This window comes from Arvicanthis niloticus, chromosome 13, assembly GCF_011762505.2.
Source record: "Arvicanthis niloticus isolate mArvNil1 chromosome 13, mArvNil1.pat.X, whole genome shotgun sequence".
Lineage (NCBI taxonomy): Eukaryota > Metazoa > Chordata > Mammalia > Rodentia > Muridae > Arvicanthis > Arvicanthis niloticus.
In genome coordinates, this window is record NC_047670.1 from 1,893,438 (window position 1) to 1,920,587 (window position 27,150).

At 39.4% G+C, this 27,150-nt stretch overlaps 1 protein-coding gene across 2 annotated transcripts in view; it reads left to right on the forward strand.

Annotated features, from left to right (window-relative positions):
• The first annotated feature begins 6,239 nt into the window (after positions 1-6,239).
• The window catches only part of LOC117718858 (tyrosine-protein phosphatase non-receptor type substrate 1-like), a 127,329-nt gene continuing 106,418 nt past the window's right edge, over positions 6,240-27,150 (forward strand). For both annotated transcript variants that reach the window (XM_034516810.2, XM_076911206.1), the window contains exons 1-2: positions 6,240-6,396; positions 13,885-14,241. In XM_034516810.2, the coding sequence (XP_034372701.1) occupies positions 6,324-6,396; positions 13,885-14,241 (430 nt within the window). In that variant the 5' untranslated portion in view covers positions 6,240-6,323. The remainder of the gene's footprint in view (positions 6,397-13,884; positions 14,242-27,150) is intronic.

Consider the following 27,150-nt stretch of genomic DNA (forward strand, 5'->3'; position numbering starts at 1 on the left):
GAAATGTAATCACAGTGGAGAAAATTTATAATTGACTTTAAACTTTCTTCCCTCAATCATATCAGGAAGAGGTCTTATCATAAGTTTATAGAGTTTAGACAGAAAATATTTCATTCTGCTCTTCAAAAGCACTGAAGTTGCATTTGTTTGACAAGGAAATGCTCAGTCCAATAAAACTGGGAAGCAGACTGCTGTTTGAGAGGGTATTGACAGACACTGCTCTCTACTTACTGATGGACACAAGCAGACTTCATGATAGCTTTCTTCTAGTACATAAAAGCTCATATATTGGGAGTCTTCTGTATGGAATATGCTTGTATACCACCATCCATGAGTATAGAACATCTTGGATAGAGGTCATGTGAAGAGTTAGTTAGCAAAGAAATCAGAAATTATACTTGGTGACTATAGCAGATATCTTCTAATGCTTTCTTTGAACACATGGCTACATAATAATGATTTAAATGTATTTGTTCCTAGGTATTTGGTTATCATGATTAATATTTAAAACTTAAAAATGAGAATATTTTATGAGTTTACCCAGTGATAGGGAATTCTGGAAGACACAAGTTTATCATCTCACTTTGAAACTCAGCATGGGAGAAAAGAATTCAAAAGACAAGGGTATGATGGCAACCAAATAAGTGAATAAATATAAGTAAAACTCCAATATTCCCCAGTATAGCCTAAAATTATCCCATCTTCAGCAACATATTCTCTCCTACCAGGCCACAAATATTACTACCGCAAGGCATTCAGTGTTCATACATTGAAGTTTATGAGAAATATTCTCACTAAAATAATTATAAACAGTGCCAGGAAAAAAGAAAACTAAAGCTTCTGGGGGTGATTGTTGTTGCATTTCATTAGCCCTAAAGAAGAGTTCAACAAACTAGAAGAGTATCCACTCCTACAGTCCCTTCTGATACTCAAAAACAAACAACAAAAATTTTTTGACTGTGACATCTTCTAACATTAAAAAAATAAATGTTATCTTTTAAAAGACAACTTCACAGAATACACATTCCCATGTAAAAAGAAGGGAAAAGGGACAAAGAGGGAAAAGAGTGAAATAAAGCAAAATTGAAACTCAGCAATGCAAACTGCAAATCCTAGAGCTCTGCCTCAGACATATGGGGCTTCAGTTTTAAAGGACTTAATGTATATATCTTTGCAACTTCTCTTGTCCTATTCTCCTCCTCTCTTATCTTTTCTGTCCTCTCTTCTCCTCTTCTCTTGGGCTCTGTCTCTCTTTCACCATCTCTCATTCTCTCTCCTCCCACTCACTACATGCAGCTCTCCAAGATAGATGATTTATAGCTTAGATATCTAAACATGTTGTAGCTTCAAGAAGTATACCAAGAAAAAAAAAGAAGTATACCAATAATAATATTCAGAATTTTGGCTTTTAGATTTGGATTGACCCTTCCACACTTGGAGAACCATTTTAGCAGTTTCTGTATAAAGTTGCTTCCTGAAACAAGATATCACTTTGGCTCTTCCTTCCATAAATTCAATGTTTAGCTGAATGTTGTAGTATCAGTGGGGCACCTTCCTGAGCATCCAGTGGAATGCAGAGTAAGGGTCATCTCTTTAATGGTGGTATTTTTCTGACAATTCCTACATTTGTTTAAACACTTGACTATCATCTGAGACTATTGCTGTTTCTCTTAACAAGACATAGACTTGTTATTTATGCCCTACTTTTACAGCTGTTTGTTTCAAACCTTCATGAATCATCAGTAATAAGTATCCAACAGAACCATTATTGAAGAAATCAGCTTCTGCCTCTTTAATTTTATCTTAGATGATGTGAAAATAAAGAAGGGTTTAAACAAAAATAGCACGCAAAGAACTCTAGCTTAATTTTTCATGAAGTCAATTTCCCACTGAAAAATTATGAGCTCAATTTTCACTCTCAACATTCCCAATTTCTACATATTAACAGAGTAACTAATTAAGCTCTGTGTATAGCTTCTGATGGCTTTTGCCATCTAAAGTATTGATATCTTTTACATTCCTCCAAAGACTATATTTCTATGATCTTTGCAGGAACAAAATTACTTCTGCAATATAATTTTTTGTTCTAACTTGCTTCTTCGTTGCTGTGATTAAATATTCTATATAAAAGCAACTCAGAAAATGAATTATTTTTCTAATACTGCCAGATACAATCTATCATTGCAGAAGCTTAGGATATAAATTAATGCAAGAAACTGAAGGCAAAATCCAGGAGGGAAACTGTGATAGTTTGTGTGTGTTTAATGCAAGGAGTGGCACTATTAGAAGGTGTGACCTTGTTGGAGTAGTATCTGTAATACTCTCATTCTACCTGTCTGAAAGCCATTCTTCTCCTAACAGCATTCAGATAAAGATGTAGAACTCATCTTCTCACATATTATGCCTGCCTGTATACAACCATGTTGCACTTTGGTGATAATAGACTGAACCTGGGAACATGTAAACCATCTCCAATTAAATGTTGTCCTTACAAGAGTTGCCTTGGTCATGGTATCTATTCACAGCAGGAAAACCCTAAATAAAACAGAAATATTCTTTCCTGTTCATTGTTGCTTTGTTACTGTCTCATGCTCACTTAACATTCTTATACAGACCAGGCACACTTGCTTAGGGATACTGCCATCCTACATATAAAATTCATTTTATATCAATCATTTATCAACATTATGTCTCAAAAACATAGCAACCAGCCATTCTCATCGGGGCATGTCCTCAGCTGATGTTCCCTAAGATGACTTTTGGCTTGTCATACTGACAGGGGAAGGTACTAAGACACAGGGTAAATAATATATTAAATAATCTTTTAAACAGTCAAAGCCAATGTGTTCACTATATCAATAACTTAAGTATCAAACACTCAAACAATAAAACAGCCAGAAAATGGATATGTCAAGAAATGAAAAGAAAGCTTCAAAGATCAAAAACTAAAACCTTGTCCACAGAATATCCCCAAACAAAAACTGAAGAAACTCAACATAAAATATAATAAATTTTTAGAATACAAAAATAGGAGAATGTCCATTATTTTCTAGAGAACCAACAATATAAATAGATGTGTAATTAATAAAATCAGAACACAGGTAACAACACTGATAAAATGAGACACAGAGAGATACCAACAAACGAAAAAATCACATAAGTGAAAACTACGCTTTTATAATCAAAACCTAGATGAAAGAAATCACTTGTTAACATTTACAGTGTACCCCTCACCTGTCACCATTGCCAATAATATAAAAAGGGATGGGCAACAAGAGCTGCTCTATCTATAGTCCCATAGCCAATCCTGGCTATTCACTTTGAGAGAAAAGATTTGAGTGGATGGTTTTCAGCTGACATTCATTCTAAAGCCAAGAAAAAAGCCAGGTCCAGAACTAAGTGTTTTAGTTGGGAGAGATGACAGAGGTTTTGGTTAGTCAACAAGATGATGGACTGGGTATTGGGACTAACTTTTACCTCAATGGTACAAATTGGCATAATTATGCTTTAATTGTATCTCGAGAGAAAAGCTTTATTTTAACAGAAAGGGTGATGTGTAGGAGGAGCTAAAGTGAGAGGGGTACCAAGAGGAAGAGAAGGAGTAAGGAGAGGAGGAGAAGAAGGAGAGGAGAAGCTAGGTGATGAGAGAGAGAAAGAGAGAGAAAGAGAGGGGTGGATATGGAGGCAGTTGTTCACATGTCTTCACCAGTCAAAGATAGTTGATATATCTAGGCTGGGTATTAGGTTACACTTCTGATTGAGCATTACCAAACTTATAAATCCTTTGATTAACAGTTTTAAAAAGTAGGGAAAAGAAAAAAGAAAAATGGGGCATGGGATAGAGGTTTTCTGGGGTGGGGAATGGGGAAAGGAGGTGGCATCTGAAATGTAAATAAAATATTCAATAAAAATAATAATAATAAATAAATTATGTATATATGTAAAAAAGAGCTGCTCTATCAAAATTGAACAGACTGGCTTGGAGTATGCTGATGTTTCAACATTGAAAAAATAGTTTTAATGGTTAAAAGTATCTCTCTCTCTGACAAAGTAGCAGGTTTCTAAAGAAACAATGTATTGTTATTGTACATATAAGTCAACTTGTTTTGTTCTAGTTGCTTATTAATCATAAGCACTATAAAACAAGTTTATCAATATTTTCATGTATTTATTTGTGTGTCTGTGATTGACTGTCTTCCACATGTATATAAGTGACACAACAGAGAAAAGAGTGTCAGATCCCTTGGATCTGGAGTATTAAGTAGTTAGTATTTTCCCAGTTTGGGTGTTGGGATCTTAACTCAGGTCACTGTCATGAAGAATAAGTGCTGAGAAAACCACCCAACCCCCATAGTATTTTTCTGTTCAATAAACTAAATGTATTTCATAAATGAGCAACAATAAAAACCTAAATAAATAAAGAAGTAAATAAATGTTTCTTAGGTGCATTTTATTAGTATCATCATCATTCAGATGTAAGGTATGTTCAATTTACTGCATAAATTTAATACAATACAAACAAAATTCCCCAAAAAATTATAGCATGAAAATTGATTTCAGAGACATATCCACAGCAGAAATCTTTATATTCAACTAGCAGCATTTTACCTTAGCACAAATGAAACACTTATAGTTCAGAAGCACATGGTGAAAGACATCACAATGGCTAAATCATCATTTGGCTCAGGTTTGCTGGACTTTGTCAAACAGATGTGCTGGCTTCATGGTTTTTGTCATATTTTTCTAGTTCTGGCTATGCCTGCCATGGGCCTGCATGAAGTAGAAATATCCTCAATTGAGGTTCCTGTTTTCAACTGTGTTTGAAGTCAAGATTATCATTTGCCCACACTGAAATACCAAAGCAAGCAGTTCTTAAAACTGAATTAGTAGAAAGAAAATGGGTCTTGAGACGTTAGGTCTTCTGCTTTTTTTTTTTTCCTACACATATATCTGAAATTGGGGAGGGCACTTACACTTCTCTTTCTCTAGTTTCCATTTGAATAGTGTACAAATAGAAATATCTTCTTTCTATCTAGAACATTATCTGACTTCATTCTGTCAGTGTGTCCTTCTTGTCTCAAAAAGCAGTCTTCCCAGAGCCAAGAAGAGTGCTTCTTGAGACAAAAGGGTTGGGAGGTGGAAGTGATGGTTGGGTGTGGGCACATATTTATAGAAGCAGCTGGATGAGGAATAGGATGGTGGTTTCTAGGGGAAGAAATGTGGAAAGGGGATAACATCTGAAATGCAAATAAAACATCCAATAAATAAATTTTAAAAAGAGAAAAAAAGCAGTCTCTTCAATTTTCTTTGCAGTATGCTACACACTTTCATACTTCATTAAGCCTATACTAAATAAAGTGTTCCCATATGCTCTCTAGAGCAAATAAAAATGAGATTATTGAATACCCTGGCAAAGGCAACTTAAGATATCAAGAGTTTATTGTACTTACAACTCTAATTTACAGTTTATCACTGCAGAGACTTCGGGATGGCAAGATCTGGAAGCTGGGTGCTCCACTGTATCATAGACAATAGCTGAGAGCAATGAATTAATGTATGTATGTTAGTCACGACTGACTCTCTATTTGACATTTCAAGATCTCCCATGTAGGACTACATTTTGCACAAAATTACAATGAGGATTCCCAAATCCATTAACAAAAGACAATCTCTCACAGATGGGCTAAGTGGTAGTCTAACTTAAACAATTAATAACAGATGTCTCTGGAGAATTGTTTCATCTGTGAGAAGTTGGCAAATAATACTAATTATAACATATTATACTGTGCATGTGTAGGCAAAAGAATCCTAAATGTCACTTAGACTACATTTAGCCAGATATCAGTAAATAATATGCAAAGTATCATTCCAAGAGAACAGCTGGTTTACTCCAGCACTGAGCTGCTCTTATAAATATTATAATGGGCCCAACTGAGAAATGTGACACTGGGGAAGTATACAGAAAAAATTAACAATATTTAGGGTATTAGATATCTGGGAAATATTTGTTTATACTGGATTCTAACTAGTGTGTTACCAAGACAAGATCCTTGAGAGGACATGGATCCAGATCTGTTTCAAGAGAAGGAGAAAGGATTATGCTATGCATCTGAGTTCCTTTAAAAACAAATGATAAATAAGAACTTGTTCTTTGTAGCCACATACAACACTGTTTATCTATTTCAAAATAAGTAGGATGGTTCCTGTTTTCACACAATGTTGACATGACCTTTGTAAGCTGCAGCACTTCCTTTATCTGCATATAAGAATCTGGGATCTCAGGAGAACAGATTCTGAGGACATCAGGGTTCTTAACAAAAACCATGCGTCTCCTAGATTCCTGGACCCACATCCCTCACAGTGTCCTGCTGTTGATCCTACTGCTGGGATGTAAAGGTGAGCATTTATCAAGGATAGAATCATCTCCCTGTGTCTGATCTACTCTTACCATCAAAAGTAAAGGACTCCAGTTAATTACCAGAACTGTCATAGGAGAGGTAAGAACACTGTCACATAATAGATCCAGAATTCTGATAACTATCTGAACTGGCATGTGAGATTATAGCTTTGATATAGAAACAGTTTCCACACCCTTCTTTTTTGATCTTTTCTAGTGACCTTAAGTTAGTTCTATTTGTGAAGATCACAATTAGTGACACTGCATAGCCCCTGTGTGTTGTTGGGTTTTTTCTCCTCTCCTCTCCTCTCCTCTCCTCTCCTCTCCTCTCCTCTCCTCTCCTCTCCTCTCCTCTCCTCTCCTCTCCTCTCCTCTTCTCTAGTCTCTCTCTCTCTCTCTCTCTCTCTCTCTCTCTCTCTATCTCTCTCTCTCTCTCTCTTCTTCTTCTTCTTTCTCAGTGGGTAAGATTCACTGGATGACCCCATAGCTTTAGATCTGGGGTTAGAAACCACAGGCTCCACTTTGTTGGAGGTGTTGTGCCATCTAACCTTGTAGAAGTCTGGGTTTTAAAATATCCTAATTACACTCTCACTTCACCTGAGTATACAGAAAGAGATATGTTCTGCAGATGATTTTAGCACTTTCTGAAACTTACAGTTTTTTTATAGTTTCCTTCCTCATTTCAAAATTCATGGTTTCTCTTTGCTTCTTTAAGTTTCTCTCTCTTTTTCTTTTTCTCATGCACACACACACACACACACACACAAACACACACACATGCTTATACTTATCTGTATGTTCCTAAATATTTAAATACAAGTTGCTCAGTATATAGCTTACCTGAACAAGGACTATACCAATAGTCATGAAGAATGAAGAGCAATAGCACAGTGAATAAGACTGTGTATCCTTGCTGTGTTCTTTTTTATGTACTATGTTACAGCCATGCTTTGCTTGACTTCTGTCTCTCTACCACAAGTATCTGTCTCCCTCAAGGCCAAAGTGCAACAGGACTGACAACAAATTAAATATTTTAACCTCTGCTATGTAGCACAACACATCATTCTTTTATTTTTAGAAATTTGCTTTGGTCCTGAGAGGTTGTTTAGCACAAATATGCTTTGAGTCTCAAATATATTAAAATATTATGTGTTAAAAACCTTTTCAACAGATAATGGTACCACTTTGAAAGATGAGGGACTATTTACAATGTAAGGTCTAAGAGAGAAGAAGGTAAATGGAACATGCTTTTGAATGTAACATGTAGCCCATATCCATATTTGCAACTCAGTGTTTTCTGCCAGTCCAAAGTGAGCAGAGGTTTCCTCACACACAATAATTATGATGAGGCTCTGCCTAAACTGGGACCAATGAAAATAGTCAATCTTTAGAACATTTAAGTCTGAAACAATGAGTCAGAGAAAGTATTAATTCACTTGAATTGCTGATCCCAGATACTTTCCAAACCAATTAATAGCTAATTAAGCAAGAAATATTAATATAGAGATCCCAATCTATATCTTAAGCTACACAGAGCTTATTAAACTATACCTAGCTTCATGTTTCTGTGCAGATCATACAATGTCAATTAAATACATTATTACTCAGCAGACCAACTGAGAAATTATGTTTTAAAATTATAACATAACCATTTACAAGATACTATGAGAAGTACTCCCATATCATATGGATCAAGAGCTCAGGTTAATGATCTTGTCACATTGACACAAATACAGAAAAAGAATCAAAAGCACAAACAACACTAATTGAAATGTTTACAGCTGTAGTTTGGATTCAAGCTGTCTGATAAAGGTCAGGGTATTAACAATAACTCTTTCCAGAAACTTTTTTTTAACCATCACCATTTGTTGAAGATGGTTTCTTTTTTTTAATTGGGAGATGGGAAGAAGGAGGAAGAGAGATAGTGAGAGTGAGAAGGAGTTGGGGCAGCTGAGCAGTCATTTTTTATCAAATATTTTATATACTTACATTTCAAAAGTTATCTCCTTTCCCAGTTTCCCATCTGAAAATCCTCTATTCCATCCTGCCGCCCCCTGTTTCTATAAGGGTGCTCCCCCAATCATTCACTCACTTCCACTTATTCACTCTGGCATTCTTCCACCCTGGGGACATCAAGCCTTTAACAATGCTATCTTATGCCTTCAACAATGCTCTGCTACATATGCAGCTGGAGCCATGTGTCCCTCCATGTGTACTCTTTGGTCAGTGGTCTAGTCCCTGGGAGTTCTGGGGGAGTCTGCATGGTTGATATGGCTGTTCTTCCTATGGGGATGTAAACCCTTTTAGCTCCTCGAATCCTTTCTCTAACTCCTCCATTGGTGATCCTGTGCTCAGTCCAATGGTTGGCTGAGAGCATCCATCTTTGTATTTGTCAGGCTCTGGCAGAGCCTCTCAGGAGACAGCTATATCAGGCTCCTGTCAGCAAGCACTTCTTTGCATTTGCAATATTATCTGGGTTTGATAACTGTATATGGGATAGATTCCCCAGGAGGGGCAGTGTCTAGATGGCCTTTCATTCAGTCCCTGTTCCACATTTTGTCTCAGTATTTCCTCCTGTGAGAATTTTGTTCTCCCTTCTAAGAAGGACTGGAACATCCATATTTTGGTCTTCCTTCTTCTTGAGCCTTATGTGGTCTATGAATTGTACCTTGGGTATTCCAAGCTTTTGGGCTAATATCCACTTATCAGTGGGTACATATGTGTTTTCTTTTGTGACTGGGTTATCTCACTCAGGATGTTATTTTCTAGTTCCATATATTTGCCTAGAAATTTCATGAAGTCATTGTTTTTAATAGCTGAGTAGTATTCCATTGTGGAGATGTACCGCATTTTCTGTATCCATTCCTTTGTTGAGGGACATCGGGGTTCTTTCCAGCTTCTGGCTCTTATAAATAAGGCTGCTATGAACACAGTGTAGCATGTATCCTTGTTATGTGTTGGAGAATACTTGGGGTATATGCCTAGGAGAGGTATAGCTGGGTCCTCAGGTAATGCTATTTCCAATTTTATGAGGAATTACCAGACTTATTTCAAGAGTGTTTTTTACCAGCTTGCAATACCAGAAACAATGGTGGAGTGTCCCTCTTTCCCCACATCTTCACCAGCATCTGTTCTCACCTGAGCTTTTGACCTTAGCCATTTTGAATGGTGTGATGTGGAATCTCAGGTTTGTTTTGGTTTGAATTTATGTGATGACTAAGGATGTTGAACATTTCTTTAGGTCCTTCTCAGTCATTGATATTCCTCAGTTGAGAATTTTTTGTTTAGCTTTGTATTCTATTTTTAATAAGGTTCTTCATTTCTCTGGAGTCTAGCTTCTTGAGTTTATTGTCTATTTTCAATATTTGCCCTCTATCAAATGTAGGACTGGAAAAGACCTTTTCCAGGTTACTGTTTTTTTACTGTTGACAGTGTCTTTTCCCTCACCAGAGCTTTGCAATTTTATGAGGTCCATTTGTTGATCTTAGAACATAAGCCATTTTTTGTTCTGTTCAGAAGGTTTTCCCTTAGTCTATGTGTTCAAGGCTGTTCTCCACTTCCTCTTCTATCAGTTTCAGTGTGTCTGGTATTATGTGGAGTTTCATGATCCACTTAAACTTGACCTGTGTACAAAGAGACAAGAATTGATTGATTTTCATTCTTCTACATGCTGACTACCAGTTGAACCAGCACCATTGTTGAAAATGCTGTCTTTTTTTCCACTGGACAGTTTTAGCTCCTTTGTCAAAGATCAAGTGACCATAGGTGTCTGTGTTCATTTCTGGGCCTTCAATTCTATTCCATTGATCTACCTCCCTGTATTTGTACCATTACCATGCAATTTTTATCACTATTGCTTTGTAATACAGCTTAAGGTCCGGGATCATGATTACCACTGAAGATCATTTATTGCTGAAAATATATTTTCCTATTCTGTTTTTTTTTCAGATGTATTTGCATATTGGTATTTCTTTTTAAAATTTTTTGTTGTATATTTTATTTATTTGCAATATAGATTTCATCTCCTTTGCCCATTTCCCCTCCTTAAAACCCCCTATTCTCATCTACCCTCCTCCTTTTTGCTTTTATACCACTTTAATTACATGCATGTATTAAGGTCAGTTCTTGGTTGAGGGTCTAGCAATACAATAGATGCAAATAGTCAAGGAACAAGCAAGACAATAAACACAAATAGTCAAAAAAAGGAAGGCATTAAACCAATTTATGTGAACACTCCTGTCATCACTGTTTCTAAGAGCTTATCAGGATGACCAAAATATCTTAGCCTATCACCCTGTCCTAGCCCGAAGTCATTTTCATTTCTGAAGCCTACTGCCTTGTTCTAGTCTAAAATATAGATTCTTGCCTGAAATTACTGCTTTGTTTTAGCCTAATGTCAGATTCTTGCCTGAAGCCTACTTTCTTGTCCTTGGCCAATGCCATATTCCTGCCATTTCCTTGTCCTTGGCCTATGTCAGATTTTTGACAAGCAGCCCCAAAGGCTCTCTGCCTCTCCCCTTTTTTATTTCATTAACAGTACTGAGACTGTCTTAGGTCATTCTGAGAAGAATGCCTTTCTTACCCATGAAATATGCATTATTCAAAGCAATGCACTTCTGTCTTAAGGCTCCATGCAGAATCTTACCCATTCTTGGCTTGCCCAACTGTTAATATAATAACTCTGTCTGAGTGTTCATTTTCAAGTTCAAGCCATGTACTTTGGCTGCCAACATGTTGGTGTTTTTAAAGAAAAGCATTAACACGATGGGTAGGAATAATATATTCCCAGGATAAAAAGTGCATGATCAAGATGTATATGCCATTCTTGAAGCTTGACCCAAATAATCTTCATTTGGAAGTCTGGTTCTGGACATTTTCAGAGAAATATATGTAAATTATCTGCAGTTCTCTATGATGTTATGATAACAAGAGATAAGGTTGAGGCAGGATTTGGCTTTCAAACAGGTGTTAGCACATGTATTAAGGGTCTTTTGATTGTCAAGTTATAAATAATTTTGTTTCTTCCACAGTTTTTAATGTAAATTGCATCGATTGTACACCTTCTAATTGTGTTTGTGTAAAAAAAAACTCAAGTCCAAGTGGATCAAGGACCTTCATATAAAACTGGACACTCTGAAGCTAGTAGAAGAGAAAGAGGGGAAAAGCCTTGAACACATGGGCACAGGGGAAAAGTTCCTAAACAGGATAACAATGGCTTATGCTCGAAGATCGGGAATTGACAAATGGGACTTCATAAAATTGCAGAGCTTCTGTAAGGCAAGGGTTACTGTTAATAGGGCAAAACAACCACCAACATATTGGTCTTTCTAACTCTATGAAGAATTGAGTTGGAATTTTGATGGAGATTACATTCATTCTGTAGCTGGTTTACAGTAAGATGGTCATTTTTACTATATTACTCCTGACAATCCATGAGCATGGGAGATCATTTTATCTTTTGAGATCTTCTTCAAGTTCTTTCTTCAGGGACTTGTAGTTCTTATCAGACAGATCTTTCACTTGCTTTATTAGAGTCACACCAAGGTATTTTATATTATTTGTGACTATTGTGCAGGGTGTCATTTCCCTAATTTCTTTCTCAGCCAGTTAATCCTATGAGTACAGAAAGGCTACAGATTTCTTTGAGTTAATTTTATATTCAGCCATTTTGCCAAAGTTGTTTATTAGGTTTAGTTCTCTGGTGAAATTCTTGGGGTCACTTAAGTATAGTATCATATTATTTGCAAATAGTGATATATTGACTTCTTTCCTTCCAATTTTTACCCAATTTGACCTCCTGTTGTTGTCTAATTGCTCTGGATAGAACTTCAAGAACTATATTGAAAAGGTAAGGAGAAAGAAAGCAGCCTTGTCTAGTCCCTGATTTTAGTGGGATTGCTTCAGGTTCCTCTCCATTTAGTTTGATGCTGGCTACTGGTTTTCTGTATATTTCTTTTAATATGCTTGTGTATGTGCCTTGAATACCTGATCTTTCCAAGGTTTTTATCATGAAGGGATGTTGAATTTTGTCAAATACTTTCCAAACATCAAATGAAATGTCATGTGGTTTTTTTCATTGAGTTTGTTTATATGTCTATATTACTGCCATGTGATCCCTCCTGTTCCATTATTCATCCCTCCCACAAGTTCTCTCTTATATATTCTATTTCCCCAGCCCACCGAGATTCATGTGTCTCCCCTTGAGCCCATGTTTCTACTTAGCCTAACTGGTTTTTGGATTGTAGCATGATTATAAATTATTTTACTGCTAGCATCCACTTATAAGTGAGTGCACATTATGTTTGTCTTTCTATTCTAGCTTACCTCAATCAGAATAATTTTTTAAATCCTTCCATTTCATTTCATTTATTCGTTTTCTCTTTAAGGACTTTTATCATTTTCATAAAGTTGATTTTATGATTTTTTTTTTTTTTAGTTTTTCAAGATGAAGTTGCTCAGCAAATCATTTCCTTTGGATACTACATACAAAAAAGTCTCCTCATAATCAAAACACCTCATATCAAACATACAGTACTTTTTAAAAAAATTATTTTACTTTTTACTTATTAACTTTACATCCTGATCACTTTGTCCATCCGACTCACCCTCTCCCACATTTTTAAGTAATCTCCCTTCACCTTTGAGCAGGTGGGTTCTCCCTGGCTATCCCCACCTCCTCACCTGGTCACTTAAGTTTCTGCAAGGATAGATGCTTTTTCTTCCTCTGAGGCCAGAGAAGGCAGCCCAGCTGGTAGAACTTAGCCAATGTTCAGGCAACAGCTTTTGGGATATCTCCCACTTCAGTTGTTCAGGATCCACATGAAGACCTAGCTGCACATCTGCTACATATGTGCAAGCAGGCCTAAGTCCAGACTGTGTGTGTGTGTGTGTGTAATATATTTGGTTGTTCAGACTCTGAGACCAACAAGGGTCAAGGTTTGTTGATTTTGTTTGGTCTTCCTGCAGAGTTTCTATGCCCTTTGGTGCACACAATCATTCTTCCTATTTTTTGCACAAGAGTACCCAAGCTCCAACCACTGTTTGGCTATCAGTTCAACTGTTTGAGTCAACTTCTTGTTGGAGTCTCTCAGAGGTCAACATAGCCTGACTGCAAGCATAAAAGAGTATCACTAATAGTGTTAGGGAATGATGCTTTCTCACGGGATGTGTGTTAAATCATCATTAATTTGGAAAAAACCTTCATGAATGAATTGGAGACAATTTTCTGAATGAAAGACCTGCAAAATTCATGATGATTTTGTTTTTCATAGCTCTGCAGTATTCAATTGTGTAGATGTATCACAATTTCTTTATCCATTCTCCATTTCCTTTTCTGTACTATATTCTTGTATTAAAATGCCCAAGTTAGAGGAACAGTACTCATGTACATGCTGAGCTCTACTGAGTTAAAGATTTTTTCTTTTATCACAAACTTGAGAAGCCTGTGGCCTTCAATCAAGATGAGCACTAACTGATGTTTTCTGCAGGAGCAGCCATGGAAGAGCTGAAGGTGATCCAGCCCAAGAAATCAGTTTCTGTTGGTGCTGGAGGGTCAGCCACTCTGAATTGCACAGTGACAACTCTGGCCCCTGTGGGGCCCATCAGGTGGTTCAGGAGTTCAGGACAGAGTCGACACTTGGTATATTCTTTCACTGGAGAATACTTCCCCAGAGTAACACGTGTTTCTGATACTATAAAGAGAGACAACCGAGACTTTTCAATACGCATTAGTAATGTCACTCTTGCTGATTCGGATACCTACTACTGTGTGAAGTTCCAGAGAGGAACATTAGACCCTGACATTGAGATTCAGTCTGGAGGCGGCACTGAGTTGTTTGTATTTGGTGAGTACTACATTTTTCTTTTTATCCATGATTTCTTCTACAGGTCCAAATAGTGTCCAATACTCAGTGAACAACAAGGAGGAAACACATGTAGAGGGACCCTAATACACATTGGTTCACTTCACCCCATCTCTGGACCAAGGAAGTTGAGAAGAAGGGAGGACATGATATGTGTTAGAGGTTTTCTCTTCAGGGAAATGGTTGTAATTTCATACATTTGTCTGTGTACCCCACTGAACTTATAGTTTTCAGTTTATCTCAAATTAGTAGCTGCAGAAGGACCATGAGACACATGAATACCTTAGTCCAAGCCTACTGACTCCATAGTTTAAGTTCTTACCATATTAAGTCTTCTCTTTCTGTCCAAACAACCTGGGGCATAGATATGCCAGGTCCAACTCTAGATATTAATAAAGTGGAAGGAAGAGCTGCCAAACAGAAGGATTTTACCCAAGATGTATTTCTCCTCCCTCCCAAGAAAGAAAGTACATCAAAGCAGAAAATCTTAGAACCAGGGAAGGGTGTATTTTCTCATTTTCTCTTCATTCACAGCACACTGAAAATTCCAGAGATACCCATATTCCCTGTGGAATCTCTCATCTCTGATTTGGGTTTTGGCAGCAAGCTAGGCTAGATTTGGGATTGTCAGAGAGCATTTTATATCAGAGACCTTTTCTCACAGCCACTGAAGGTTTGAGACAATGTTAACTCTCTACCTGGAGAGATGTTCCATGTGGATCATGTTCCATCACCAACCGAGGCACTGATATGCTCACTTTGAATTTTCTCACAGAAGCATGACATCTATGTAGACCTTGATTTTAAGAATTTTAAAGCATGAAGAATAGTCAGTTGCATTATCCAGCCCATTCCTGTTAGAGAAGTGAGACTTGTATGCCAGTGCCCTGTCCATGAACACACATCCAGTTAGTGTTGAGATCTGTCATGGAATCTACCTCTCATTCCTGGCTACCTCCTTGTTGTCTTCACAAGAGGTACTATCTCCACTTAGGTGCCTAATTCACAAGAGATGTTGAATCAGAATTCATGAATTCATCCTCCTTTTTTTATTTATCACCACTGTTGGGAAAAAAAGGCTGGGGATCCCACGGTTCCTCCCACCATGCTGTGGGTCCTTGCCTAGGAACACTCTGGGTTCCTCCAGCTGGAAGTTGGGCCCGGCTGCTCATTAACTAAAAGCCTCTCCCTGGCTCCTCACGGTTCCTCATATTGGCACAGCCCCAACACACGAGGAAGCCCTTGGGTTTCCAAAACTGTTTTATTCACATCAAGGATGGTGGATGGATCTGGATGCATACCCCCTAAACCCAGGATCGACCTGAGTTAAAAGGGGAGGGGAGAAAGGGGAGAGGGGCTGGGGGCTGGGAAGGAATGTTTAATGGCTCCACCTCTGGCCTTCAGGTACCTCATTAGTATGTAAATCTCTCTAGGGCCTGTTGTGCCCTCCACCTGTGTACTTGACTGAAGGGTGAAGGTGGAATGGAGATTAGACCTAGTGTTAGGCCCAACATCCCACCCTCTTTTCTTTCATAAAAGGAGGGGCAACTCTATGTTAATGAGAGATGTGGACCACATGGAAGTAGTCTGGAATCTGGGAGCACTGGGAGATAATGTGTTGTCCCTGACAAGCAATGTCCTGTTGGGTCCCCCGGCTATCTCAAACACAGCACTCTATCAAGGGGGCCTAGGAACAGAGCTGAACAGTTTACCATCCCTTAAAGGGTCTTCAGGGTTCAAAGCTCGTTCAACCAGGCTATGTCTAAACCATGTCTTCACGGCCCAACATCTCACTGTTTTTTAGTGAAAATTTTGGATGAGGTGGTCAAAATAAAACACTATGAAGGCCATAGGGTGTGGCACAATTAAGACAAAGGGTGAGGGGAGTTGGGAATGGGTGTTAGAAAGGCAATGGATAATTGAAACAATTGAACACAGGTGGTACAGTTTGAGGGTAATAATATCTGATTAATTTAAATAGACATTATGTTTCCCTCACTAAAGTGTAACTTTAGCTATGTGACTTTGGCAAAAGAGTCCATCTGCAGCTGGAAGGTCTGGATCTGTCTTCTGTAGTGAGCATCTCTGGGTTCTGGCGTGCATCTCTGGAGTCAGGTGTCAGTCTCTGGATCTCAGCATGCTCTGGGGTCTTCAGTCAGATGAGATGGCTGGAAGAAGGCAGCTTGGCTGGTTCCAGGAGGTGGCGCTGTCACTGGATCTCAGCGTGTCTCTGGAGTCTGCAGTCAGATGAGGTGACTGGGAGAAAGCAGCTTGGCATCTCAGGCAGGTTCCAGAGGATGGCTGGACTCTGTTGGATCTGTGGGTATACTGTCTTGGAGTTTCATGGAGAGGTTTTCTGTGGGCAACAACTGGGGGGGGGGGACACTCTTGAAGCTGGCTCTTTCCGTGTCCTCTACCACCTGTAGGGAACGATATGGGCTCATGCGTGGGTGAGCAGGTCCCCTGCGGAACCTCGGGAGGTAGGTTGGATTCCGATGAACCAGGAGTTGTGTTCCCTCGGGGACTCTAGCTTTCATCTGTCTAATATTACCAGCATTATGGGGAGGTCCACGGCGCCTGCCATATCGGTGACGATCAGCAGCATAGCAGCTCCCTTCTACTGGAACTCCATCTGGGCCAGTCACATTTGTTGCTTTAGGACCCCCTTTTCCTGCAACCACATCAAACTCTACAATTTCTCCCTCCCCCACACTGCGCAGATACTTGCCTGGATTATTCTTCTTGATGGCAGTCTGGTGTACAAACACATCTTCTTTGATGTCATTTCAGTTTATAAATCCATATCCATTTCTGACGTTGAACCATTTGACAGTGCCAAGGACTTTGGTGGCGAGAACTTTCTTCTCCACGTCCTCCCTGCCCATGGAAGCTGATGAGGCCGGGGCAGGTCTGGGGGCTGCGTCTCTGCTGGGGCTCCCCACGAGGAGCTTGGCGGGCGCTGGGCCCTGGGGCACGCCGCTGGCCACCGGGCTCTTAGGGGCGGGGCCCGGGGGTGCCGTGGCAGGTGCTTAGTCCGAGGCCTGCGAGAGCATGGTGCCGCTAGGGGTGGCCTCACCCGCCTCGCTCATGCCGCCTATCCTCTCGCTCTCTCCAGGCACCTCAGTGGTGGTTGGCAGCGGTTAACTCAATGGCGGTCGAGGCGGCCAGCTCGCTCTCGGCCAGCTTGAGCAGTGGTGGGCGGCAGCTAGAGGGCCGGGGACGTGCGAGCTCGAGGTCTCACTGGGTCTCCCGGCCTGGAAGATGGCAGGTTGTAGGGCATTCATCCTTCCAATGTCTTGTCTCCCCACATTTGAGGCAGATTTTTTCTGTTTTTATTGCTGCCACAAATGCCTGAGCTATGGATGCGACCTGATTTGATGGGGTTCCTATTTCTCTGGTTGCTACAATCCACCTATCGTGATGCTCCTCCCAGAGACCCTGGCAAGCTAGCCTAGACTCAGAAGTCATGCCTTCCCAAACAATGATTTTAAGAAGAAGGTCCCTAGCTGTGGGGTTGGAGATTTTTCTTTCTAAGCTCATTTTAGTTCTGAGGATAAAATCAGATAGGAGTTCTCCAGGCTTCTGATGAAGGGAGAGCAGGGAGTGGGCAGGGTCTTGTGACCCTGAAGGTGGAGTAAGCGTATTCCAGGCTTGAATGGCACAGAGGCGGACCTGGTCATAGTAGCCTGTTGGCTGACTGCCTGTTGTGCCCCAGTAGAGAAATCTTCCTGGCCAAAGAGTTCTTTAAAACCCCATGGAGTGTCATCCTCCCTTCCCTGGTTTTGCCTGACTTGCTGAAGACACTCATCATGATAGTAGGCCTCCCATTCTAGAAACATTGGATCAGGAAGGGAAGAACGGAAAATATCTCTCCAATCTTGGGGGGTGTTTAAGTTGACAATATGGCTCTGTAGGAGGGATTTTGTCCATGGTGCGTGAATGCCATCTTCCTTCACTGCCTGCCTGAGTTCTTTTAGGTCGGAGGCTTGGACTGGGTACCATTTAAGTGGTTTAGCTTGAGTGGCGTGGATATTAACTGGGAATGTTCGAGCAGTTTGGGTTTTATCTACAGATTTTGAAGGACTGCTACTTTTGTGGCTAAGAGGAGGGGGAGGGGACTTATTTCTCTTTGGTTGGGAGGTAAGTGGGGAGGCAGGGGAAAGCTCCTTTGGTATTTTAATGGAGCCTTGCCTTTGAATGGGGGAGGGAGGGACAAGAGGAGCACATGGTTTCATTTCCTCCAAGGCATAAGGGGGGAGGGGTGGGTATATGGATTTTATCTCTCTTATTAGTTGGGTAAGGGCCTCAAGGTCTGAAACAAAGTGATTTTTGGGACCTTGATCTTTGGGTTCATTTGACTGAGGGGCCCCAGGAGCTGTGTTGTTCTCAGTCTGTCCTTTTTTCGATAGTCCTATACATTGCCGAATTGCAGCTAAGATCGGCAAAACCCACAAGGGGGTTTTTTATCTCTGTTTTTGATAAGGGAAGCTACTTTGCTCCATGAGTCTGGACTGTAAATATTATCCTCTGTCATGCATGGTGCTATCTGAAGAACTTCCTCCCAAAACAAGGAGGCTTGCCTTTTGCCTATTCTTATCCTGTGGGTCTTTAGCAGAAAAGATATATGCCTGGCTTGAGGTGAACATATACGTGAGGTGGAGTTTCCTATGATAGAAAAAGAGGAGAAATGCCTTGTCCAATGGGAACGTTCCCTTGGCCTATTGGCTTTGGGGGATTCCACAATGGTCCAAGAGCGCCAAGCCTTCCCGCAGATTTAAGAACTGGCAGCCACCCTTGTGGCTTTTAAATGGCTGCTAGTTACCAGTTGTTTTAGAGAATGTCTAGATAGAGAGTCTTTGCCAACACCCGTTGCAGGCTGTCGGGATTTAATCAGAGGCCAGGGAAGCCTTGAACCAACACCAGAGAGTAGCTCTGGCCAGGAGGTAGCAAAAGCTCCCTTGGCTTACTTAAATCCACGCGATGGCTTCCAACTGAAACACAGGACGAAAAAACAGATTGCTTGTTTCAAGAGTTCGGGGATTACCCTTCCCTCGGTATCAGTAGCTGCATGGCTGTGTGGCTTCCAAGGCCCCACGTTGGGCACCATATGTTGGGAAAATAAAGGCTGGGGATCCCACGGTTCCTCCCACCATGCTGTGGGTCCTCGCCTGGAAATGCTCTGGGTTCCTCCAGCTGGAAGTTGGGCCCGGCTGCTCATTAACTAAAAGCCTCTCCCTGGCTCCTCACGGTTCCTCATATTGGCACAGCCCCAACACACGAGGAAGCCCTTGGGTTTCCAAAACTGGTTTATTCACATCACGGATGGTGGATGGATCTAGATGCATACCCCCTAAACCCAGGATCGACCTGAGTTAAAAGGGGAGGGGAGAAAGTGGGGAGGGGCTGGGAAGGAATGTTTAATGGCTCCACCTCTGGCCTTCAGGTACCTCATTAGTATGTAAATCTCTCTAGGGCCTGTTGTGCCCTCCACCTGTGTACGTGACTGAAGGGTGAAGGTGGAATGGAGATTAGACCTCGTGTTAGGCCCAACACACCACCTCCAAAGTTTCAAGATTTCCATCAAACTCAGATTGTAATATGCAGTAATCATCAGAAAGCTACCCAAATGTCAACAATACTCTCACCCCATATTGTATGTAAAAGTGTTCCCTATTAGAAACAATAAGGCAGGATGTAGAAATATCATATTTTGAGTTGTAGGCCATGAATATTGCATTTGTTTTATTTTTGGCTATGAATACAGTAGTTAGTCATTTATAGTTAGCAGCCACATAAGTCCATAGTGGACTTACTCTACTGCTTGCTACCCTGGCCATAAAGAAACATGCCCTCTCAATAAGAGGGCTGTGGCATTTGAGAGTGAATTACTTTATAAACATGTTATCACTTCCCCACTTGGATGTGGTGTAGCAATTTTCTCACAGCCCTTCAGTGTACAGGGACAAGGAGAATAGGTTCACTATGAAGTCATACATATCATAAACACAGACAATGAAGTTGTAGGAAACACAAAATATAGGAAAACTAAACCAGCAAGTGACTGAGGTAAAATGTAGTCCAGAACTTCCAGTGATCCTAGCTTCATGTGCATACCATTTATTATAATGATTCTCTTAATGATAATGCTGGTGGACCAAGAGAGAACAAATTGCAACAGCTGTATATTATACCTTTGTTATGTCAATTTCTCAAAATAATGTTTTATAAAACTGAATTCACTTCTCTTCTTTAGAGAAGAATTTGAGGTTCACAGAAGGACCACATGAGAACAGGTAAATAAGTGGCAAGTGGTGACTACAACCTCTGCCTTATAGAGTAAAACAACACACATGCTTTCCTTCCTATGTAACTTATTCTCTGAGCAGCAACCACAAAACACAGCTGCCAATTGTTTTCAATATGAAAATGTGAAGAGGAAATAAATCAGAATATGCAGGAATCTAGGTCCCTCAGAACAAAGGCCTCTTTTTGCCCAGAGCTACCTGGAGCAGGGATCTAGCAGAGAATTCCTCAAGTTGGATTCTTAGGGGAGAAATAGAGCAATGGCAGTGGAAGTGGCTTCAGTGGAGGATAGTAGCTTATTTTTTTGAAATGAATGTGAAGTCACAGGAAATGGTCTCTGAGATACAATGAGAATAATAGACAGTTTTTGTTTTAGACATAGTATTTTAATCTATAGCATGGTGATGATCACAGATTCTTCAGAGTGAAAGGCTAGTGTATGTCTCTCAACACATCAGCATGCCAAAACACAGGTAGTATATCATGGCTGTTAAACTTTGGACAACTCACTGAACCTGACCCTTAGTTTTCCTTCTGTAGAATGAGGGTACTTTTGCCCATTTTGAGGATGCTATGACTACCCAGAGAAATAATGAATGTCTGGCATCAGGGGGCCTGTGGTGAAAAATCTGACTCTCTGTACAATGCTCAGTTTCCTATTTGTGATGGTGACAGACATGGTCAATGGTTTTGTGATGATGACAACCATGAGAAAAGAGAAAACAAGAAAATATTTTTCAATGGTAGTGTCAGGGTCATAAGGAGAATCAGAATTGCAGTGGCCCTCAGAGAAGAGGTCCAAATCTAAATGCCTGGATGTGCTACCCAGCACTGCTACTCTTTGATATTTATGAAGGACAGGCTCTTCAGCTAGGATACTCTGTCACTGCTAGAATAGAATATAGACTTTCTCTAATAAAGGAATGAAGTCATGCAACATACTTAGAGAAAATGCTAACTGTTGGAAATGTTTCATCACTGCAAGTGGGATACTAATGGGTCATGTGATCTTGGACATTTCATTTTTCCTATCTAGACTTTTGGTTCATTGACATGAACTAGTGTATGGTTGGCAGCTCTTCACCTAGCGACTTTTGTAATGTTTTGGAAAACTGAGAGAAATCCCAGGTCCATTTTCTTTTAGTTGTTCTGATATGGGTCTTGATATCTGAAATATCATATACATGATTTGAGGCGAAAGAAGGTAATTGGAATTACACCCTTAACAGACCTGTGAGGACATCAAGCTGAGACATGAGAACTTTTCATGCTTCAGAACAGCAAAGTTCATCCTGCTCTATACAACCTCCTAAATCCAAGTATTCTGCTATAGACACCTTTCAGTAAGTAGATCCAAGGTCCCTAACATCCAAACAAGAAAGAGTACTCTTCAACTCTAATGTCAAGGCAAATTTTTCCTATATTGCATGTGTTTGCATTAGAGCAACTTCTGGGAACAGAACTGTCTTCCCTTTACTCAGAAATCAATGTCAATGATACAGAAAATAATAAGAGCTCTGTGTTTCTCCCATTTTATGGTCATCTGCTCTATATAATTAGCGCTTCTGGAGGAAGTAATTATACTGTTAAAAATACTGTGGAACTTGGTGAAAGGATCACGAAGAAAAAGCAGGATGTCAGAGTATAAAATATGCTGCTCCTTAGGTGTGATTTTCATGGTAGTTCCAGGAACAAATCAGAGATACATATTATTGTTTCTGATTGGCTTTTTGTGCACACAAATGCAAAAAAGAATAAGCGTGTGATCCCCAAACTAGTAACAAGGGCACCAGGAAGGAAGATTTCTTTGCATATACATAGTTATGAGATTCCACCTTCATTTTGATCTTTTTAGGCTGAGAGTTTTTCTATTATTAAATCTGTTTTTACTGTCCAGTTGTTACCCCCCTCCTGGTACACCCTTCAAAAGTTCCTCATTCCACTCTTCTTCCTCAGTCTCCTAGAGGATGTCCCCAACCATCTACACTCCATCAGACCTCCCCACTCCCTGAGGCTTCAAGTCTTCCTAGGGTTAGGTTCATTTTTTTCTCAGTGAGTCCAGACCAGGCAGTCCTCTGTATATGTGTCAGGGACCTCATATCATCTAGTGTATTCTGCCTGATTGGTGGCTCAGTATCAGATATCTTGGAGGTCCAGGTTAGTTGAGAATGCTGATCTTCATATGGGATCACCCTCCTCCTCAGATTCTTCCAGCCTTTTCCTAACTCAACCACAGGGGTCCCCAAATTTTATTCTTTGGTATCTGCATCTGAATTTTTCATCTGCTTGTTGGGCCTCCCAGTGGGCAACAATGCTAGGATCCAATCTCTAAGCACACCAAAACATCAATAACAGTAAAAAGTCTTAGAGCTTCATGTGAAACTGGATCTCAATTTGGACCTGTCACTGGTCCTCCTTTTACTCAGTTTATCCTCCATTTTTCTTATTGCAGTTCTTTTAGACAAGAACAATTATGTCTCAGAGATATTGACTGTGGGATGGCAACTGTATCCCCTCACTTTCTACGGGAGTTGGGCTCTACATGTTCACTCTCCCCATTTCTGGGCATTTCATCTAAGTTTCCTCCTTTTTAGTACTTAGAATCTTTCACCTCCCAGGTCTGTAGCACATTCTAAAGGGTCCCACACTTCCTAACTACTGAAGATTTCTGTTTTCATTTTTTCTTCTTGCCTTCAGGGTTTCACTCCTGTCCTTCCCATACATCGCCATATTACCTTTTCCTCTCCTAGTCTCCTTTCCAACCCAGGTCTCTCTCACTCTGCCCCTGTGATTTCTTTCTTCTCCCTCCCAGTGGGGTTCAGGCATCCTCACTTGGACCCTTCAGCTTGTTAACCTTCTTGAGTTTTGCCATTAGTATCTTTGGTATTCTGTACTTTTTTGACTAATATACACTTATTAGTGAGTACATGATATTTTGTGTCTGAGTTACCTCACTCAGAATGTTATTTTCTAGTTGTATCCATTTTCTTGCAAAACTATGTCTTCATTCTTAATATCTGAATAGTATTCTGTTGTATAAATGAACCGCATTTTCTCTTTGCATTCTGCCATTGTGGGACGTCTGGGTTGTTTCCCCTTTCTGGCTATCACAAATAAGGCTGCTATGAAGATAATCATACACTCATCCCTGTGAAATATTAGGGCATCTTTAGGTATAAGCTCAGGAGTGGTAGAGCGGTGTCTTCAGGTAGATCTACTTGCAATTTTCTGAGGAACATCAAGATGGATTTCAAGAGTTGTACTAGTTTGCAATCCCACCAGAAATGGAGGACTCCACATTCTTTGTCCACATTCTTGCCAGCATGTGCTGTCACCTGAGTTTTTCATCTTAGATAATCTGATTGGTGTAAAATGGAACCTCAGGGTCATTTTGACTTGCATTTTCCTGATGACTAAGAACTTTGAACATTTCTTTAAGTGTTTCTCATAGGCTGAGGTTTTCAATCCAGTTTTTATGGAAGGGTATTAGGAATATCATCAGCTCAGGACCCCATCAAAACCTACCTATCAGCCCAACAAAAATTTATTTCCCCAGAGGGATAGACATCATTGAATAAAAGACGAAGACAGTAGGTAGAGGATAATAGAGAAAACAAATTAAAGAAGAGAGGAGACTTTCTCCCAGATAAGAAAGGACTGCCTCTGGATAGAGAGGTGACAGATGAGACATATAGGAAAATGGCAATTAATATAGGTAAAATTGGAAATCCTGTGTTATTGTGGAGTGTATAATTTTAATTGGGAATATTAACTGTGTGAGCCAAAAAGGGAGGTTTGGTTGCTAGACTTCAATGTTTTTATTGCTGGACCTTGGTAATCAGCCTCAGGAGAAGGAAGTGGCTAAATACAAAAGAGTCCTTGGTAATTAGCTTTAGGAATGCAATCTAATGGATTTTAGAAAGGTAAAGGAAATAAGGGAGTGGGGCAAGGCCTGTCCAAGTCATGCTCAAATGGACTAGAATTCTGTGAAAAGGGATACTGATGTATTTTAGTTAAAGATCAAGATTTAGTTAATCATTTGTTGAGTGTCAGATAAACTTTGACTTTAGCATGTCTAACTTCTCCACCCACATAAACTCTGATCTTAGTCTTACTGAAGGTTTGGTTACTAAAATATTGGCAGTATCAGATCATCCAGAAACTCCTAATGAATTGTGACTGGCTATACTCCCTCAAACCTGTAGGGACATTAGTTGTGGTGAAATTTAGATAGATTGACTTCAAAAAGTACTTGTTTATCTTTCTCTCTGGCTGGTCATTTAATAAGAAATCATACATATACAAATACAATTGTGTATAATTGTCTAATGCAGCTTGTTTCACATAATAACCACAGCACAAGATATCTACAGGACATACTGTCTTCCTTCCAACAGACCAGTACTATGTGTGATTTTTTGATTAGAGATTATTTGTCTGATCAATGGGATTGCATCGATATTCCCCTTGAGATTAATAATTTGAAAAGGAACCAAATCTGACTTCATTGATATAGGGCGATCTCTAATTTTTACTTCAGACTAAGTATAATTGAAAGGTATAAATGGACATGCAATGCAGATGGTATACTCAATTTTAAATTCAGTTCTTGGCATAAACTAGATATAAGGGATACAGAGAGAAAGAGAGAGAGAGAGAGAGAGAGAGAGAGAGAGAGAGAGAGAGAGAGAGAGAGAGAGAGAGAGAGAGAGAGAGAGAGGGGAAGGAAAGAAAGGGAAGAACAACTAGAGGAATGAGGAAGGGTTTCATTTCTGTGGCAATTCTGTTATATGTGTAATTTTCTGGCTTAAAATAATTGTAAATCTAGAAACATTTACCTTAGACTGTTTCATAAAGAGGCCAGCAGGAATAAATGTTATGAAATTTGAAATGCCCTGTGAAAGCAATTTATAACTTTTGTGTAGTAATAGAAGAAAGAAAGGCATTAATCAAGACTCTTTTTAAATTAATTGGTGAAAACTTGAAAGAGGTGAGTTACCACATAGCAGAGAAATCTGGTAGAGAGACTTAAGCCCTAAGTATCTGGGTTGGTTGAAACTAGTAATCTGCTAAGTTAATACTTTCCAAAGAAAAACTTTTGCATGTACATTTCAGATGAATTACCTAAACTATTACAAAGCAGTATGGTCAGGGACAAAGGAAGATAATATATGGCTATTAAGAGGTATAAATATGATAGAAAGTAATTTGCTCTGTATCTGCAACATGCCAGAATTCATTCAAGTTCTGAAGATCCAACCTTCCTTGTAAAACATTCAGTTTGAAGGTTCATTTTACTTTGTGTAAAATTTTGTTAATAAAATATGGTGCTATAAGTTTGAAATCTTTTTATATTTCATTTTTTACTTATTCACTTTACATCCCATTTGTTGCCCCCTCACAGTCACTTCCTCTCACAATCCTTCTGTCTTCCCCCATCTCTTTCTCCTCTAACTGGTTGGGGCCCCTGGTAGTCCTCTATCACAATGTCACAGAGTCCATAAGATACCATGTCATCCCTTTCTCACTGTGGCCATACAAAGCAACCCAGCTAGAAGAACCTATCCTATATTCAGGCAACAGCTTTTGGTATAGTCTCTGTTGCAGTAGTTACGGACCCACATAAAGCCAAGCTGCAACATCTACTATTTATGTGCAGGAGGCCTAAGTCCAGCACTATATGTTCTTTGGTTGGTGGTTTAGACCCTAAGAGCCCCAAGGGTCCAGGTTACTGGACTCTATTGTTCTTTTGTGTAGTTTCCATCCCAAGCAGGCCCTACAATATTTCCTATTATTAGTCCATAAGAATCCCCAAACTCCATCATATGTGGGTGTCTGTATCTGTCTGAGTCAGATGCTGAGAAGAACTTCTCAGAAGACAACATGCTCCTGTCTTCAAACACAACAGTATCATTAGTAGGGTTAGACATTGGTGCTTGCTCATGGGATGGGTCTTAACCTGGAAGGCTTGCTGGACAGCCATTCCCTCAGTCTCTCTTCCATCCCAGTTTCTGTGTTTTTTTGGAGACAGAAAAAAGTTTTGGATTGGATATTTTTGAAGTGTTAGTGCTTCTATCACTCTACTGGGGTTAGTGTCTGGCTACAGATGGTGGCCTCTTCAGGTCCCGCAACCACAATGTAGTGAATCATAGATAAGGCCTACTCCATTGATTCTCAGATATTTCTCTTCTTTCAGGTCTCTGTCTCATGATAAAGATCTTATCACCTGCTCATGCCAGTCAGTTGCAGATACATACATATATATACATATATATATATATATGTATATATATGTATATGTATATATATATATATATATATATATATATATATATATACATATATATATATATATGTATATATATGTATATATGTATATATGTACATATATACATCATGTATATGTACATGATGTATATATGTATATATGTATATATGTATATATGTATATATATATATATATATACACATACATATATATATATGTATATATATGTATGTGTATATACATATGTATATACATATGTATATACATATATACATATATACATATATACATATATACATCATGTATACATCATATATACA